General features: G+C 51.2%; 2 protein-coding genes across 2 annotated transcripts in view; one reads left to right on the top strand and one right to left on the bottom strand.

The window, feature by feature from the left end:
- The window catches only part of LOC119114945 (inactive dipeptidyl peptidase 10), a 30,616-nt gene extending 29,322 nt beyond the window's left edge, over positions 1-1,294 (top strand). The window contains exon 6 of the mRNA XM_037238999.1: positions 1,188-1,294. Within this exon, the coding sequence (XP_037094894.1) occupies positions 1,188-1,294 (107 nt within the window). The remainder of the gene's footprint in view (positions 1-1,187) is intronic.
- Positions 1,295-9,071: 7,777 nt separating this feature from the next.
- On the bottom strand, positions 9,072-16,813 carry LOC119114944 (feline leukemia virus subgroup C receptor-related protein 2-like; the record flags this gene model as incomplete). The annotated part of the gene is made up of 5 exons (XM_037238998.1): positions 9,072-9,080; positions 9,430-9,632; positions 14,709-14,850; positions 16,034-16,258; positions 16,589-16,813. Coding segments are annotated over 5 exons (804 nt in total), but the record flags the coding sequence as incomplete, so codon positions are not given.
- Positions 16,814-17,221: the final 408 nt, after the last annotated feature.

The raw sequence follows: 17,221 nt of genomic DNA, 5'->3' as shown, positions 1-17,221 counted from the left end.
TATCCTCTGGAGTGGTACACGTTTAGCGTACTTTAACGCACGCCCTGGTGGCGGTTGAATACTCTTCGCCCTGGGTGGCGCTGGGTGGCAATCTGAGCCCCCTGATATCTAAAAAAAAGCAAGAGAGCTAGACACTCAATTCACGGAATGGGTTGATCTGTATAAACATTCACTACTGTCCAAATTGTATGTTTATAAGCCATGACCTTTGGGCCAAATCAGGTAAAACCAGGTCAAACCAAAGAATGGTCTCCAACGTGCCCCGACTTCCTAACGCAACCGCCCTGAACCTGAATACCTATTTTAAGCAAAATATCATTGATGCTTATTTTAGGTCACCGACTTGTTTCAACTTGAGAATGTCATAGTACTATTATTTTTGTTATTCAACCAAGTCTAGCATATTGTTTTGATTTTGTCAATTGAATAAGCGTCAGGGATTACGCTAGGCCGTGCATTTCTAAAAACAAGGAATCGATCTGGGTCATTCCAGGTCAGTGACCTACTATGACCTCAAAAAGTCCACAAAGATACCTGTTGCGGTCGCTATTATCAAGAAATTCTAAATGGCTTCAGAAACTGTCTCATTCAGCAAGCTCCCTAGTAGAAAACCAGATCGGTTTGGCCCCGGTCTGGCTTTCATACTTGGCCCTGAGTCGATGGAATTTGTCATAATCCTAAGTCCATTGCTGAAGTGCCTACGAAGCTATCTCAGAGGTACATGGCTTCGTCTAACACTCCGTTGTCGCATCAGGTTGAACATCAGATCTCTAGAAACTGCTTTCGTTGACAGCCACGGCTCGGCTTTGATCTGCCATAGGTCAAAAACCTTTCAAGGAAGATGCAAATGTCATACAAAAGTGCTCGTTTTATATGCCTACAGCTGTGAAAAATTTGGCGCGGCCACGCAGCACCCTCGGAAAATCATTTTGTAAAAGGCTTTATAAGGTGCAAAGTGACCCACCAACCCGAACGCGTGCTAAGATACGCCCCCTTGTTAAATAACCATGTACACCGATTCGCCACAGATATATCGGTATCCTAAACTGCATGGCAGTGGTACCAGCTGCGTGGAAAACCTCGTTTTTCATAAACCTAACCAAAGAATGTGAATCGGCCGCCGGACGCCAGTGGCTACGGAGCCTCAGCTAGTGCTGGTGCTGACCATCGGGCGCCAGCGGCTACAGAGCCTCAGCTAGTGCTGGAGCTAACCATCGGACGCCAAGTGGATACGGAGCCTCAGCTAATGCTGGTGCTGACCATCGGACGCCAGCGACTGCGGGACCCCAGCTAATGCTGGAGCTGACCATCGGGCGCCAGTGGCTACGGAGCCCCAGCTAATACTGGAGCTGATCATCGGGCGCCAGTGGCTACGGAGCCTCAGCTAATGCTGGTGCTGACCATCGGACGCCAGCGACTGCGGGACCCCAGCTAATGCTAGTGCTGACCATCGGACGCCAGCGACTGCGGGACCGCAGCTAATGCTAGTGCTGACCATCGGACGCCAGCGACTGCGGGACCCCAGCTAATGCTGGAGCTGACCATCGGGCGCCAGTGGATACGGAGCCCCAGCTAATGCTGGTGCTGACCATCGGACGCCAGCGGCTGCGGGACCCCAGCTAATGCTGATGCTGACCATCGGACGCCAGTGGCTACGGGGCCCCAGCTAATGCTGGCACAGGAGACACGATCCTCACTACATGAAGAGTTCTACTACAAATTTAATATTTGTTTACATCTATAAATGGCACGGAACATTTTGTTATGCTGTGCACTGGGATGGGACGGCAGCAGTCAGCAAACCTGTCATGAAATGTCCAAATATGGCTAAAAGTCGGATGAAATCGCCAACGCTATCGCAATGGGATGGGCAGGAACTACATTTACGAAAAATTAGCTAGGTACTTATGTCACCAATTCAAGTTCTCGCGATGATACTGGCCACAAACATTGCAGCGCATCAGTATTTTCAAGCACGTGCGGTGTAGTGGCCTTCCACTTACAAACTGCCACGAGTGCACATCCAGCTTTTAAATCGTCTATGTGTGAGGAATGAGGAAATCAGTCGTGAAATTCAATGAACGAATTAATTATGAACCTTACATTGATAATGGAAATGATATAATAAATATCAGTTTGGAATAGGGCTATGATATACGGATACAAAATGATTTGGAACAGGGCTATAATATTCGGCTAAGGATGAAAGGGCTATATGAGGAACATGGTTGGCTAAAACAGCTTGGCAGACAACAGCAGCAGACAACCAGCTTGGGTGCGCTCTGACAGTTCTGGAGCCGCGCACAGGAGCAAGACGCGTCCCCTGTAGACGCGCCAAGACACGCCAGCATAAAGCGTCCTGACTAAAGGGGAAGGAGAGTCACGGGTATATGAATGTGTTTGGTTAGATGATAGGTGCATTACGCAGGTAAATGGAACCAAATTTCATATTTGTTTACATGGCTGAGTGGTAAGTCGATGGATATTACTTGAAGCCTCACTCCTTCACTCTAGACACACTCCTCCGCATTTACGCCACCCGCAATACTGAGAAGACACTACACGGCATCTGGTGTTCGTTTGGCGGGCCAGTCCCTTGATGTGGTAGATTTATTTGTGTGGCCGCTGGCAGCTTGCGAAAATAAACAGCGCAGAGGCAAACATGCAATAGCACTTGGGGCAGTAACAAACAGACCAATTTCGTGTGCGCCTGGATTGTGTCGCAGAGCGCAGACCACCGCTCTGGGTTAAATGCGGGGCAGATTACTGATGGACGCAACGTTGGACGACTGTTATAATACCTCTCAGTCGTTAGGTGCCTTCACGTCACGCAAACGTCTCCTTGAGTAAACAGAAATTGTTCGAATCATCATCCATCCAGCGATGGCGTCGGTACTAAACAGCTGTATATGAGGCTGACTAGATGACCAAATTTGTGATGAAATAAGCACATAAAATGCAACCAGTCTACCCAGAAGGCTGAATGCATCAGCAATCTAACAAAGCTGAAAACGATGGTATAATTGTTCGGATTATAATCCTCGTTTGGGGTGTTAGTCTGTACACAACGTCCCAGCCATTAAACTCTCCGGCCGTTGTCGGGTGTTGTGGGCACTTCAGGACTGTATGATGTTCGGCTTTCGGCCACATACTCGTCAACACTAGAGCTCTCTCATCAAAATTTCTGGAAGTTGAGCCAGGGTATTCTGATTGCAACTCCAGTGCTTTATCAATTAAGCCAAGGAAATGAAGTAATGAAACGTTGTGTGCATACTGACACACCAGACGAGGATGATAGTCTGAACAATTATTCCTGATACGTGATACTGATACCTCGTGTCAATCCTTTCGTAAACCTATAACCTGAGACAGGACGAAAATAAGAGGGATGGGAGGGCAGGAACATTCCATACATGGGCGACGGCCCATATTTTTGTCTATGGAGTGTGGGCGAGGGCACGGTGTTAGCCATCCTTCTCAGTTAACCCTCCGAACTTTTGTAATGCATTATGGCCCAGCGTTCAACGTTAAATGCATCGCTCATCTCCTCAGCTGTCAGAATGGTAACCTGGTGGTGTGAGCAGACAGGATTTGTATATCTTGAACCAGGGTGACGCTACGCAACCGTACTCCTAAAGACGAAGAAAATATGCTTCCGCGGTCGGTGAACAGCTCACCACGACAAAAGACGAGAAAGCAATGACTGACACGATTCTGAAAATGCAATAAGCAAATTCAAAGTATCGCCATAGCGTTACTAGACATCAAGTAGCAGGGTCAAGCAGGCAAATATGGTAAATCGGTGTTCAGTAATCAATAGGTTTAGGCATCGCCGGCTCGGGATCGATGGTTTGTAAGTGTCTGAGGTCCGGGCCCAGGTTCGGGGGCCAGTGGGATGACCAGCACACTTCCAAAACTGATGTCTGTTTATTATTCCTATCGCCCACAGACATGCACTGTAAGCTTCATTCAGGGTTTCATTGATTTCACTTAACATGTATGTAGTGCGCCCAAAAAATCTTCTTTTTTTGGCGCCGCCCCGCGAGATATCCGTAGTCTCGACCAAGAAACCTACGCAGCACGACGCAATACGAGACTAATGCTGCACAGAGAGTCATAGCTGCACAAGGAATGCGATAAACGTACGCCCTCGCAGGCACGCAAACTGCAAACACGCGCCGCGACTAACCTTTATGAGACGAGGTGTTTGCGCGTCACTTCGCATTAAAAGAGCACGAACTTTCCGAAAAAAGAGTTCAGCAACTTACTGGTGTCACATGTAAGATACGCGCACAATTATTCAATAGATATCGTGCTTTGGCAACCTATTGAGCTGTAATTAAAAAAAAAACAGATAAAGCGTTAGGGGTAAAATCCCGCATTCAAGACTACGCGGGTGTACTAAGCTCAAAATTTTGGGCAGGGTGGATTGCTATGACTCTCACAAAGAGACACACAGTGCCGTCCTGTAGAGCAGCCGCCAAGCGCGACAAAGGCGTGTTAAGGCGTCGAGCATGCCGTCAGGTAGACCCGCAGTGTGTGTCTGATGTCGCGGCCCGCGCCATGCGGCAGCCGCCTGCTGCGGCCCGCCATGTTCGGCCTCAAGCCGGATGTCACCGACCCGCCGATCAGCACCGCGACAAATGACGTCACGTGGATGACCTAAACCTAGTTCCATGACACACGAATTCAACCAATTTTAACTTGTGACTGACGTAGAAGCAGGCCAGCTGGAAACAACTCTATTTTACTTGAGATCTTTTTGCGTTGTGGACCATTGGCGTGCCCGTTCGGCGAGACCAATTTTTGCTCTATCGTGTCCATACGGCGCAAGGAGAGTCACATCGCAGTTTGAAAGCGGGTGGATTCGTGCTTTCCTTTCATCAAACCAGACGCTGGTCATCCGCGCTCAGCCTAATAAAGCGCAGACTCCTTCCCCGGGTCGCGCGAAGATAATGTGCAGAGTTCTGTCGCTATCCGAGACGTAAATAGCATAAGTCAAGTGATCATCGTGTTGCAAAACTGGACGGAGCAGAGCAGTGGGCGGGAGAGAAAATAGCAAACGTGCTCTGTGGTTTGCAGCAAGAGGAATTTCCTAGTGAGAAGATTAACGCGCAATGCGTTCGGTTCACGATATCGACGGCGTTGTAAGAGTCACTGCAGCGTATGCAGGATTTCGATAAAGTACAAGTCTTTACTGAAATACTGCGGCGCAAAATGTCTTGTACGGCGATGCAACAATACTGCATTCTAATAACCTACTTATTCTTACGTGTCTATCTCATTTTCTTTTCATCGCCTTTTAGTCACATGCCTGTTCGTACCTATAAAAAATCGATGAGGTATGAGCTCGTGTTGCCGGTGACACACTTTGCTGCCTCTTTGGAATACGTCCGTAATGCGCTTACGTTCCAGTCCGGGCTACCTAGCGGCTGCGATTCTGGTGATACGGGGACTGAGTCCCTGGGTAATGTGGAGATCCTCAAAGGAATACCTCATACACCGCGCCGGTCCGCTCCCTGATGCGACAGGCCCTCTGACCGGAGCATCTGGCAGCGGATCGATGCAGGGGCTTCACCTGACGCAGGAAGATCCCTTACCGGTGCAGGGAGTCCAATAATTGGCGCCGGGACACCAAATCAGATCACCGACCCCTGATTGAAACGGTGCGGAGGGCCCCTCGTTCGGTACTGGGGCCTCTGACTAACACAGTCCTTCCACTGTCTCATTGAGAGTGTAAACCCTTGTCGTGTCATTAATCATATCTCCGTTCACTGTCAAGAGGGCCCCACCAACGCAGGAGGCCCTGTGACATTTGCTGTCCCGTCCCTGTCCCTGTTCAGCAAATGTTTCCCTGGCCGACTTGGAAGGCCACTGTCGACACAGGGCCCCCTGTTAGCCACTGTGGGCTGACCCCGACCAGCACAGGGGCCCTTCACTGTCTCAGAGGCGTCGGCCAATGCAAGAGGTTTTCTGATTGGCATTTGCAGATCCCGACCTGGTTCCTGCGTGGGAAAGTACCCCAGGACACAGATCGGCACGAAACCGGCTGCTTACTGCTCAGAATTGTGGTTTCAGTCAACTGACTGATCTGGAGACTCTCTCTGTCCCATGGGACCCCTATCGATGCAAGAGGATCTCAGACTGGTATTCTAGGAGCCGGCCTTCGCGCCGTGCTGCCTTCATATGGCCTCCCACCCGCCGTTCAGACCCTTCCATCGGACACTGGATCGCCGGCCCCGAGAGGCCTCTCTGAACCCCTCGAGGCTTTCGGAACCTCAGAACCAAAGAGAGGTCTCATGTCCCTGCGCCTCCCCCGCTATGTGCGCCCATGATAGTATCGCTCTTGGAATTTGGTTCATTGTGGAAATCTCATTTTAGGATCGTTTATGGCGTCCCTGAAATTAGGCGTGCCTTGAAGATGAAGGTTATCATGCCCCTAAATAAAAGTGTTGGTATCCCTTCGCCGAAGGGGCCGGTCCAGGAACCGTCATGGTGAAGATAGCGAGGTTCTGGCGCCACTGCATTTTGTTGTCAATTAAGAAAGAAGGTGTATGAGTCGATCACATGACCCTTTCAAATTTAGCGTCTCCTTGTTATGATGCCTCGAACTAAATGTTTGCGTAACCCTTGCCAAATGGGTGAATCCAATATGTTGTCGAAGATGAGGCATGGACATCGCATTGTCCCTCAGAATTAGTTGCCTCTTGGAAATGTATGTTTTAGCCTCTTTGCGATGTCAATGGAATTTGGTGCCTCTTAAAAATAAAAATGATCGTGCCCCGCATGGATGGTTTTTGGCGCCCCTGTGTCGAACGAGCCGATCTAGAATGACTTCCGAACAACATGGCGTAGCCGCAGCAAACTTTGCCAAGCTATAGCAAATTAATTATCAGATTTTGGGATAGAAAAAATATATCTTGCAAGGGGACTGACCTATAGCATCTCAAAGTCAGGTTATAGCTGTCAGTGAAGGGCATTTCCAGAGAATCGTTGTATGTGATGCAACAACGGAGTGTTGGATCAGCTAAACCTGTGTGAGATAGTTCTGTAGGCAATAAACCAATGAAATTTCGAATTGCAACCTATCGCATTAGCCTTAAATCAGGTATGAAGGTCAGACCGAGATTAAAACTAGCCTGCTTTTTTTCTCGGGGGACTGGTTGCATGAGATAGTTTCTGGTGCTCAGTTCGAATTTATAAGTGACAGGGACCGCAGCAGACATGTTACATGGGCTGATTAACGGTGAAAGTAGGTTACTGACCTAAAATGACCCAGGTCCAGATTTCGTTTCAAGAAACACCGCCTAGCGTGACCTCTAGCGCTTATTCGAACGACAAAAAAACATTTTTGTAGGCATTTAGTCACCTTAAGCTTACAAAGATCAAAAAACGTCACTGACCTCTTTTTAATTTTGCTTCGAACAGATACCCAGCTTTACGGCGGTTGCATGGGGAGGTATGGAGGCAGTTGGGACACCAATCTGAGGGTTAATTCTGTCTTGCCTTCTTTGACCTTAAGGTCATAACCCACGAACTTCAAACTTTGGCGCGAGTGAATCCACGTACACACCAGTTCACCCTGTGAATTTGGTGTTTCTAGCTATCCTAGTTTCTGAGATCTCAGGGGGTCAAATTAAACCCCACCCGAACAAAGGGTGTTTACCGGCCACCCCGACGCGTGTTAAGTGACTCACTTAGATTTAGTGCCTCTTGAAAATCAAGTCCATGGTAACCCGAAATGAAGGTTTCAGTGCCCCCGGGCGCAAGTGGCCGACCCTGTATTACATTGAAGTGGGAGGCACAATATTGCTGTCGCCTGGAATTTGGAGCCCGCTAAGAATGCCGAATCGGGGCTCTTGGTGGTCACCTCTGAAATTGGGTGCCCCCGGAAAATAAAGGTTGCGTTGCCCGGAAAAAGGGGGTTTAGTGCCTCTTCGTCGAAGGGACACATCTAGGATTTTATTGGGGTGAAAGTCATAACAATTGTGGCACTATTTAATGTTGATCCCCTTTTAAAATGAGAGTGGTTGTGTCAATTTTTGGAACACAACACTTTGGAACACAACATTTTTGTGTCCCTGTTGTAACCCTTGAAAAGGCTCACTCGGATTCAGCGATTCTTAAAAAAATAGAGGATGTTTTGTCCCGAAACCAAGGCTCTGGTGACACCACCCCAAGGGGTCGGTCTGAGATTTCGTCAGGATGGGAGGCACAGCGCTGTTGTGCCCCTGGATTCGGTGTTCCTTGAAAATGAAGGTTTGTGGTCCACTATGGTTCTCCTGGAACCTGGTACCACTCGAAAATGACAATTTGGGATAGTTCGTGTTGTCCCTGTAATTCGGTGCATCTTTAGAATAAAGGGTTTTCTGGGCCTGAAATTACGATTTTTGGTGACCACTCGTCATGAGATTTTGGTGCCACTTTGGCCAAAGAAGGAATTATGGCCTCCATGCCCCCTAGATCTGCCACTGATGCTGTAGAATATGCCTTCCGTTAAAAATCCTGCACCGCTGGCTAAAATAAATGTGGGTATACGTGTAAAAAGTAGACAAATCGAGCTAAAAAGCTCGCTAAATAATTCAGAGCACCAGATAACTCTAAGAAAAATCAGTTGATATATGGGAGTGATCAGGGCGTGATGCTCCGGGCGTTCTGTGGCGGAATGCCCCCGGGGCTGATAAGGCACTCACCAGGGGCAGGCAGGAGAAGATGGCGCCCGCGTTCTGCTCGGAGCGCTGCCCGCACAGCCTATGCCCTTAATTTCCCATGGTGACCGATCGTGAAAAGTGCCATGAAATTCTGCCGCGCCGTTCAAAAGACCATATCTGAGCCCTTTACTGCTACAACCATAGGCCATCTTATGCCGAGCTGTTGGCAGCCAGCCTTTCAATGGATGGCGCTGGGCGACTCCATTTATCTCGGGGCAGTCTCAGTTGCACAAGCTTTTTCGCCGCCCACAACGTTTAGCCTGCCAGCCCCAGCTCCCACCGCCAACCCCCAGCGGACCCATATCTCACCGAACGAGGTCTGCTGGGGGCAGCTCAATGACGGCCTCTGACACACGCCCACTACAGTCCCTGACAGCGAGACAATGTGCGCGGCCTGCCGGGAACGGCCTCTGGTGGACGGCCACGAAAATAACGGACGGGTTAGAATGTGCGAAGCGGCCTGGTGTAGACGCGGCCTGCGGGGACTGGACGCCTGGAGACAGACGCAACGGGGGCACGGGGATGGGTTCGTGAGTTGCAACACTCGCGTCATCGTGTCGCTTTAGGCTGCGGGCCATCTGCACGCGATAGAATAAATGCTACACCATAGACGTGCTAGGGAAAGGTAACCAATCAACGACAGAGATGCTCACCAAAAACGACGGCCACGGCTAAAGTCGAGATGCAAACAAAGCTCTAGAAACAGAGCCCAACTCACGGGGTAATAGATGAGCACGACCTGGTTGAGCAGTGTGGAGATGGCGTAGAACACGCCGACGTTCATGCCGTAAGTGACGAGCAGCAGAATGTAGTGCCGGTTCTTCAGCAGGCGCACGATGCTGAGAAGATAATGTTCGGGCTCGGCCTGGCGCAGCGCGGCCTGCGCCGGCGACGGCGGCAGCTTCGGCTCGTTCTGGAACACTGCGGGCCAGGCCGGGCCGGGTCGGGTTCCGGTCAGCACGAGATCACGACCACGGCGCCTGCCAGCCCAGGTCGGCCAGCTCCCCACAGACAAACTGCTGCTTATGCTCTTCGTAAGGCGTGCGGTGTACACGTACGGGTTAAATGCAAGTCAGTTTAGCTGAGTGCTTTGTCTGCCACGATATCAGTCCATTTGACCTGTCTTTGGAAACAGGAACTATGTGGCTCGCAGGCTCATACCGTATGTGAAAGGCGCGGTTGTGTCCTTTGGTGATTGCAAAGCTGGGTCAAGGCGCCGAGGGACCACTCCAGCGCTCCTTTACGCCACACATATAACTGGACGGGGCTCACAATTGGGGCTGGCGTATGCAAGGGCCCCGGTCCAAAGGGGCGGACACTCCAATGCCAGCCAGAGGGCCCTGCGCACAGATCGGAACGCCCTAAGTTCATCAGAGTATACATGCCGGCCAGGCATCACCCGTACTGCACAGCCGACTCCGTGCCGGTACGAACGTCAGACCCCACTTCCCGATCAGCTACAAAGCCGGCGTCTGCGATTTCCACTGGTCGCGGCCCCTGTACCTGTCATGCACCCACAGTGCCTGACAGGTGGTCCTATGTTCACAAAGGGCCTGAGCCGAACGGAGACAGTGTTTGATGAGGCCCGAAGAGGGGCCGGGGCGACCCAACGGATCCCACGATGAAGGGCATGGGCAACGGAGATCATAACGGACCCGACGACCCCAACGAATCCGACTATCAAGAGAAATGAGCTCCCTGCCACAGGAAATCCTTCAAAAAAGGTGTCACAGAGTCCTCCAAGCCACCGAGAAACAGCGACAACCAGAAAAATACATTAAAGATGGCGGCGACGGCCGTCTTGAACTCCGAAAACGATCAAAGTTGCACAACTAGCGCCTAATTTGAATCTCCTAGTTACATAGAACATATTTCCACGAAAAATTCGCGGTATTTGACATTGCAGGGTCTCATGTAGGAAGTATAAGGATGGCAACTCGACTATATCAGGGGCCCTTTCTCAACCCTGTGCCTTCTCCCCTCCTCGCCAAGGCTCTGGCTGCGCCCCTGTGAGCCACAGGTGAAGCGAACTTCCATCTAAAATATGGTGACATTCCCTAGTCACCCGGTACATCAAGAGCTTCGCTCCCTGAATTTCCCACCATTCACACCGGATCTGAAGATATGAGCTGAAGACTGGAAGCTGCTAGGTGAAATTCGGGTGAAAATAGATTTCCCCTACGATTTAACTCTAAAAACCTGTAAGCAACGTTGCTAAAGGTCGGCACGACGAAAAAGGGAGAACATCACCCTACAGCGCGTGTTTGGCGCTGTACATATATCTTGTTGTCTAGTGGTCCGAAAGCTATGCGGCGGTCATATGTTAAGCGCAAGCAATGCTCACGACCTTATAAGAGTTGCTTGAGGGCATCGGGTCTAATCTTGAATCTGACGACCAAGAGGGCCGTTATTACACAACAGCGACTGGCATGTATCAGTCAAGAGCTTTCCTCTTGAATTGAACTCAGGTGCCTACCTTCGACGGTAATAAAGCTGTAACTGCGGCAAAACTTCAGTTTTATCGTTTGCATGGTCAAACAAAAGAAAATGGCGCGGCAATTCAATTTCGGCTTCTGTCATCAGCACCTGCATGGCGTGGGGTCAGGTGGGGGCCCACGGGTCCGACGGCTGCTTTCAATACGGCCAAAACAGCCACTTGCCTCCTCTGCTATGTTTCCGGACTTATCGCATATTTTTTGAGAGTCGATCCATGCAGGATTTGATCCCGGATCCACGCGGTCGTGGCGTGAAGCCCTCCCCGCTGGTCCGCACTTCGCCCTGGCGGCGCGCAGGTTGTGAGCGGTGCGGCGCGGCGTCACGCGGCGATCGCATGGCGTGATGTTTGGTACCAGCGTCCAATGCTGATTGGACGCGCCCCAGGGGGCATGCAGGGTCCAAAGTCGCCGACTCCAGATCAGGGAGTGCGGGCTCGCGAACGGATGCCACCGTGCAGCACGGCTGCACAGCCGGACCGGACAGCTCATACTGGGAAGGCAGCACGCCGTCTTGCGAGCTCAGGGGCGCAGCCAGTCTTAGCAAGGGGATGGAGACCCCGGGGGTGACAAAGGCCCCCTGCTGATGAAAACCCCTCCCCCCCAAAATACAATACCAATGTTGGCTCACTTGGTTTCGATGAAGCCCAATTCACAGTTCTTCAGAGATATTGAGCGGCCCCATAAATTTGGACGTGGATCATTAATTGAAATGAAGTAAGCATTTTGTAGTGATATGGTCAAACCATGTTTGCCTGGGGATATCCAATCTTTCTTCAACATCGACCAGTGAAAAGCGTTTTGAGCAAAGGCAAAAACTTCGATACTCAGCATTGCTGTTTCTACAGGTCGTGCGGCGACGGGCGACGGCTCGCAGACCCCTGACAGGAATTTTTACCACTTTTGCTGCCATCTGTCCAGGAGTTTACAAATTACCCCGTGTGATCACAGCTTGCTACAGCAGAGCTCCGGACCGTGACTCTCTCCGCCATGACCGTCATTTCCATGTATTCATTACGAATATCTATGACTTAATTTTCGATTCAAGCCAACGGGCTTGCTGTTGTGCAGTAAAAAAATGTCATGGCGACAAATTCACACCAGAAATGTGACAAGAGTGCTCACGAGTAGACGCCATTATCCGTGCCAGGTTGGTGAAGCGTGCAGACATGAACACGGCCCGGCTCCGGGAAACCACAACAGTCGGTGGCAGGCGGTGCCACGACGAGGCCGCACGGGGCCACTACGCCCTCTGCGCCAGTCTAGCAGTCTTTCGCCAAGTCTTTCCGTAGGCAGGAAGGCTGGCAGCTGCAAACCGTCGCGGCCACCGACGTCGGGACGCGCTGGCGAACAAAGGTGCGGGGGGAGGGCAGCGACCGGACCGCCACCGCGGCGCGGGCAAGAACGAGGGAGCCGACCTCCAACTTGGAGGGCCTGTGGAAGACCCATTCTGATATGTTAAGGGACCATTCTGAGCCATAAAGATATTATGTAAACCTAGAATGTCCACTCTGACCTGTGCAAGGACTCATTCTGGCCTAACATCCTGGGTTCCGTCCCTCTCCCTGTTGAGCAAGGAGCCCTAGTCCTGCGGGCCAGTCTGCCCCCTAACACAACCTCCGACCAGTCCCTCAGGCCCTTCAGTCTGTTCAATGGGGCTTTTGGTCGTCGGCCCCAAGGGTCCTGCAGTCCCCGCGCGATCTAAGGGGTGTTGGTGGGGGAGGGAGTGGGTGGGAGTCGTGTACCCCCGCGTCCTCCCTGCGCATGCCCCTGAGTGAGCTCCCGCATGCTTACAGATGCTGGCATAGCCCCGCTGACCCCGCTCCTGCGGAGATTGATGTGAGCTGTATTGTTCACAAGTGTTAAAATAAGAGGCTTTTCCAAACAGGTCAAAGCTATCGATTTAGAAGGGCAGTTGACGTATATGGGCATGGCAAGCATTTGATGCACATATGCTGTAACTTGCATTTTCCCAGATGAACTGGTGTTTATCAACTCCGAGCACCAACAGATCGAGAACTGGAGCCATCAACGAGTCTGTTTATTCATGTACTGCTGACCCCTAGTCATTATCTGAAGTGACCAGCACCGTTCTGAAATCGAACATGACATCACTTCATCAAAATCAAAGCCCGCACTTTACGAATGGACTCAACACCACCTTAAGCAATACTGTTTGGAATGAAGGACTGAGCGGCATGATACGCAGGGGAGGGGGGGGGGGGGGGCAGAGGCGCGGGAGGGAGGCACAGACTGACGCCTCCCTCCTTCAGCTTGATGTATGGCCTTGCGAATTAACTTCACAGGAATTGGGCTTACCGCAAAACGTTATGGAGTGAACGATGTAGTAAGTTACGGCGTACTGTTCTGACTCATTCAGCAGCATTCTTTTTGCTAGGAGTTTTCTTTGACGCTATGACAGCAAGCCAAACGGCACCTGGAGATGCGTGAAGGTGGACACTAACATTAAATTATCTGAGCCTTAACCTTGTTTGGAGGTCCACGATAAATGAAGCTGCCAATGTCGTAATACCCGTAGAACGTGTGCGGGGATAGGTTTTGGGCATACTTTCGCTTGCCGTTGATCATATCCCGGGGCGTGAACATAGTTTTAAACGTTGTGACCGAAGAAGGTCAGCGGCCATGACAGATTGCAGCGTGTAAAGCACACGCGGCAGCGTGGTGAATTACTATGCGAGTCTCAGACAAGCGTCATGCTTGGCGTCCCCGTCTTATACGGACTTGTGACAACAGTGCGCATATAGCCCATCGTGATCGACGGCACATAAGAGGTCGTGTTCCAAGGGAACGTCAGAATGTATCTTTTATAGCAGGTACACATACTGGTAGCCAAAAGGTGCTGGTGAACCTACTACGGTGCACGGTCTAAATAAATGTGCAAACGTGTGCAGAAGTGCACGGAACGGTGTGTGAACATGGCCAACAAAAGAGCATGCTGGCTCGGGCGCACAATACTTACCGGCAGATGCAGTAGCTAGCAAAATGTATCACACACAGATATCAAGTTCGAAACACATAAAAGCGAAACACTTACGCAGACTACGTTACGGGACCTATGGGAGATAAGGCGCCAGCGAGTTACACGCACGAATTGACGGCATGTTGTGCTGACAAACACCACGATATAACAGCCCGGAGAAATAGCACGAAACGGCTCACTCTTGAGCAGGGCCCGTGTACTTAAAGAATCACGCAGTCAGACGATGGATTTCATAGAGGCTTTACCTGGGTCTCGGATGAATCTGGTGCCTGGTTCAGGGAAAATGAAACCAATTTACAATCGTTGGCGTCGAAGACACTCTTACAGGGTCACGCATATCCCCAAAACAGCAAGTCACGACATTGCACGCTTTGTGACGGTGACAGCGAGCACATGAGCAAGCCCTGTTAAAGGTGTGCATGTTCTACAGCCAGTTCACCATCCACCGCACGCGGGACCTGGTCAGCCTGACCGGCAGACCAGAGCCGTGCTGTGGGAACTCACCAAACGCGATGGTGAGGAATAACACCGTGGTGATCGCCGCCTGGCCGTAGAACATGATGGAGAGGTCGTGGGTGATGTCGTCCAGGTTCGCTCTGTTCTTGACGATCGAGGGTGGCACCAGAAAGCCGAGGGCACATCCCAGCTGCCGGCGGGCGCCCGGTGTCAGGACGCGCCTGTGCCGCCACCCACCAAGAGCAGGACAAGCACCAGGGACATGGCCTTGCAGACCGGGTAACAAGGTGGGGGTCAGGATGCAGACCCAGGTCGCGATTGTAGGTGACTGTGTGCTGATCATGCTCATCGAGAGCTTGCGCCACAGTGCAGCGATGTTATACGGTGGGCAATGTAAACATTTTAAATAAAGTGTAGTGATGTAAGCGTTTTATATCGGTCAAAGCAGTACACATTTTATGGCGATGTCAAACCGCACTCCAGCTGCAAATTGTAATGAAAATTATGAATGGTCTAAAGTACAATTATCTCGGTAATCGGAAAGAGTTTGCAGGTCAAAAGCCGAGAGACCCGAATGTCGCAAAGCTGACATCGAAGACTTAATAGGCGGAGAAACACAGTCAGAGTTTGGAAACTTCAGCACCGTTGCGTTGACCTCATCAGAACGTTCTGAAGAGGCGCTGAATTGTCCACTGAACAACACTTCTCCCGCATGGTTTCGCACTGCGGGTCATAATTGGCATGGCAAGATAGCGGACTTAGTGGCGATGTAAGGCGTGTGTGGGTGTGTGACGGTTGGCACACCAATAAACCATGGCGTCGACAACCTTTCCTTGTTTTCCACCAGCCAATACATTCTTGGGCTTTGGCTTTGCCTGAATTTGGCACGCATTGCATGCATATAAGCTACAAATCGCAACTTAACAGCGTACAGGCCAATCAACATAGACACCGTATAAAGAAGAATTTCAGCGGATATAAATATTTTCATTCCTGATACCAGGGTGCATGCATATTTCATCACATCGGAGTATGCACACTCCTTTTCCGTGTGCTTGTACGTCATCTTGCATAAACGAGCATGCCAGATCGGTTCTGTTATCCTTGCATTTGAAAGCGATTTCACGTTTACTTCAGCCGGCTGAAGAATGCATCCATAACAGCCAAGTTCAATGCCTGAACATTTTTCGCTGCGGAGCTCTCACACAGAGCCCTTCCCCGTCAGCATTTAGAAATCGTGTAACACTTAGCTCCATTTCAGGACACGAAGCAACGAGTCAGCCGCCAATAGTTGATATAAGCGGGGAATGTCTGCGGTCGCATTCACATGAACACCAAAAAGCCCGGTCTGGAGGTAAGCCACTAAATCTGACCTGATTCCCGAAGACACCAATAGCGCAGGCAGAAGACACCTGGCCGGGTCCGAACCACACGGCAGCCAGCTTGGCCGGGATGCCGAGGATGAAGATCTGAGATGCGGCCGACACCGTCTGGCCGATAAAGGTGACGTAGAAGCGGTCGGGCGAGAGGCTGCCCACTTTAATCCAGGACCCCAGCATGGTGCCGAAGGAACCCAGCATGACAGCTACACGCAGGCCCTGATGGACAGAACGCCGGCAGTCGGGTCAGCAAACGCGCAGGCCTAAACCCCATTCATGCAGTGACGTCTCAACAAGACCAAAAGCCCATCGCCAAGTGAACTCGTGGTGCGATTACTGGAGCACAGGCGGTGCAGGAAGCTTGCTCATCTAGAGCTGCCAACAACAATCACCACCCATCGGAGCAATCACAGTGGTCTGCAGCCGCAGCACGTAGAGCGTTTGAAATATCCAAACAAATGTAAAGCCCGCTATCGCCAGCGCCATTTCAGAATGTCACGCTAAAATACATTGCAAACTTGCCTCTCTCATCTCCACATCGCTTCTGACCTTTTTGTCGAGGATCCACGCGGCTGGAAAGATGAGTGGAATGTACAACACCATGTAGATCATCGACGTCCAATCTACGGAAAACGACGTCACGTCGTAGTAGCGGACGATGACATTGTTGATGATGGAGTACTGGATCCACTGGAAGGCGTTGGAGGTCGAGTACAGCACGAAGAGGAGCAGTATGGGCCAGCGTCGCTTGTACAGCTTGCAGTTGTAGGCTGTGAGGAGGCCGCCGTCAGAGAGCGGCGAGCTGCCGCTGGTGGCAGTCATCAGCGCCTTGGGCGACAGATCATCCCCGGTGCTGGAGCTCATGCCGACGGTGCCGGACGGTCGCGGTCCGCTGGAGAGATCACCGCTGTTCGCAGCCGGCCACGGGCGCCGGCAGACGCTGCAAAGCACGGATCTGGTGGAGACAGCAGAGGAAACAGTCTGCTGGGGAAAGCGTCGCTGGGACGACGAGCTTGTGGTCCACAGGCCGGCGGAGAGGCAAGCCTCACGCAGGCAGGACTGAGGCAGATAGATCTTGGGACGCAGCAAGCGCCGCGTGTGCAGAGGTTGACTGCAATGATCGTGACGCAAATTATATCGATATTGGGATCTAGGACCCAACTAACAGATGCATAAATGCCA

Source organism: Pollicipes pollicipes, unplaced genomic scaffold (assembly GCF_011947565.3).
Source record: "Pollicipes pollicipes isolate AB1234 unplaced genomic scaffold, Ppol_2.1 Scaffold_3087;HRSCAF=3621_pilon_pilon_pilon, whole genome shotgun sequence".
In the NCBI taxonomy this organism is placed as follows: domain Eukaryota; kingdom Metazoa; phylum Arthropoda; class Thecostraca; order Pollicipedomorpha; family Pollicipedidae; genus Pollicipes; species Pollicipes pollicipes.
This window is presented reverse-complemented; position numbering and strand designations above follow the sequence as displayed.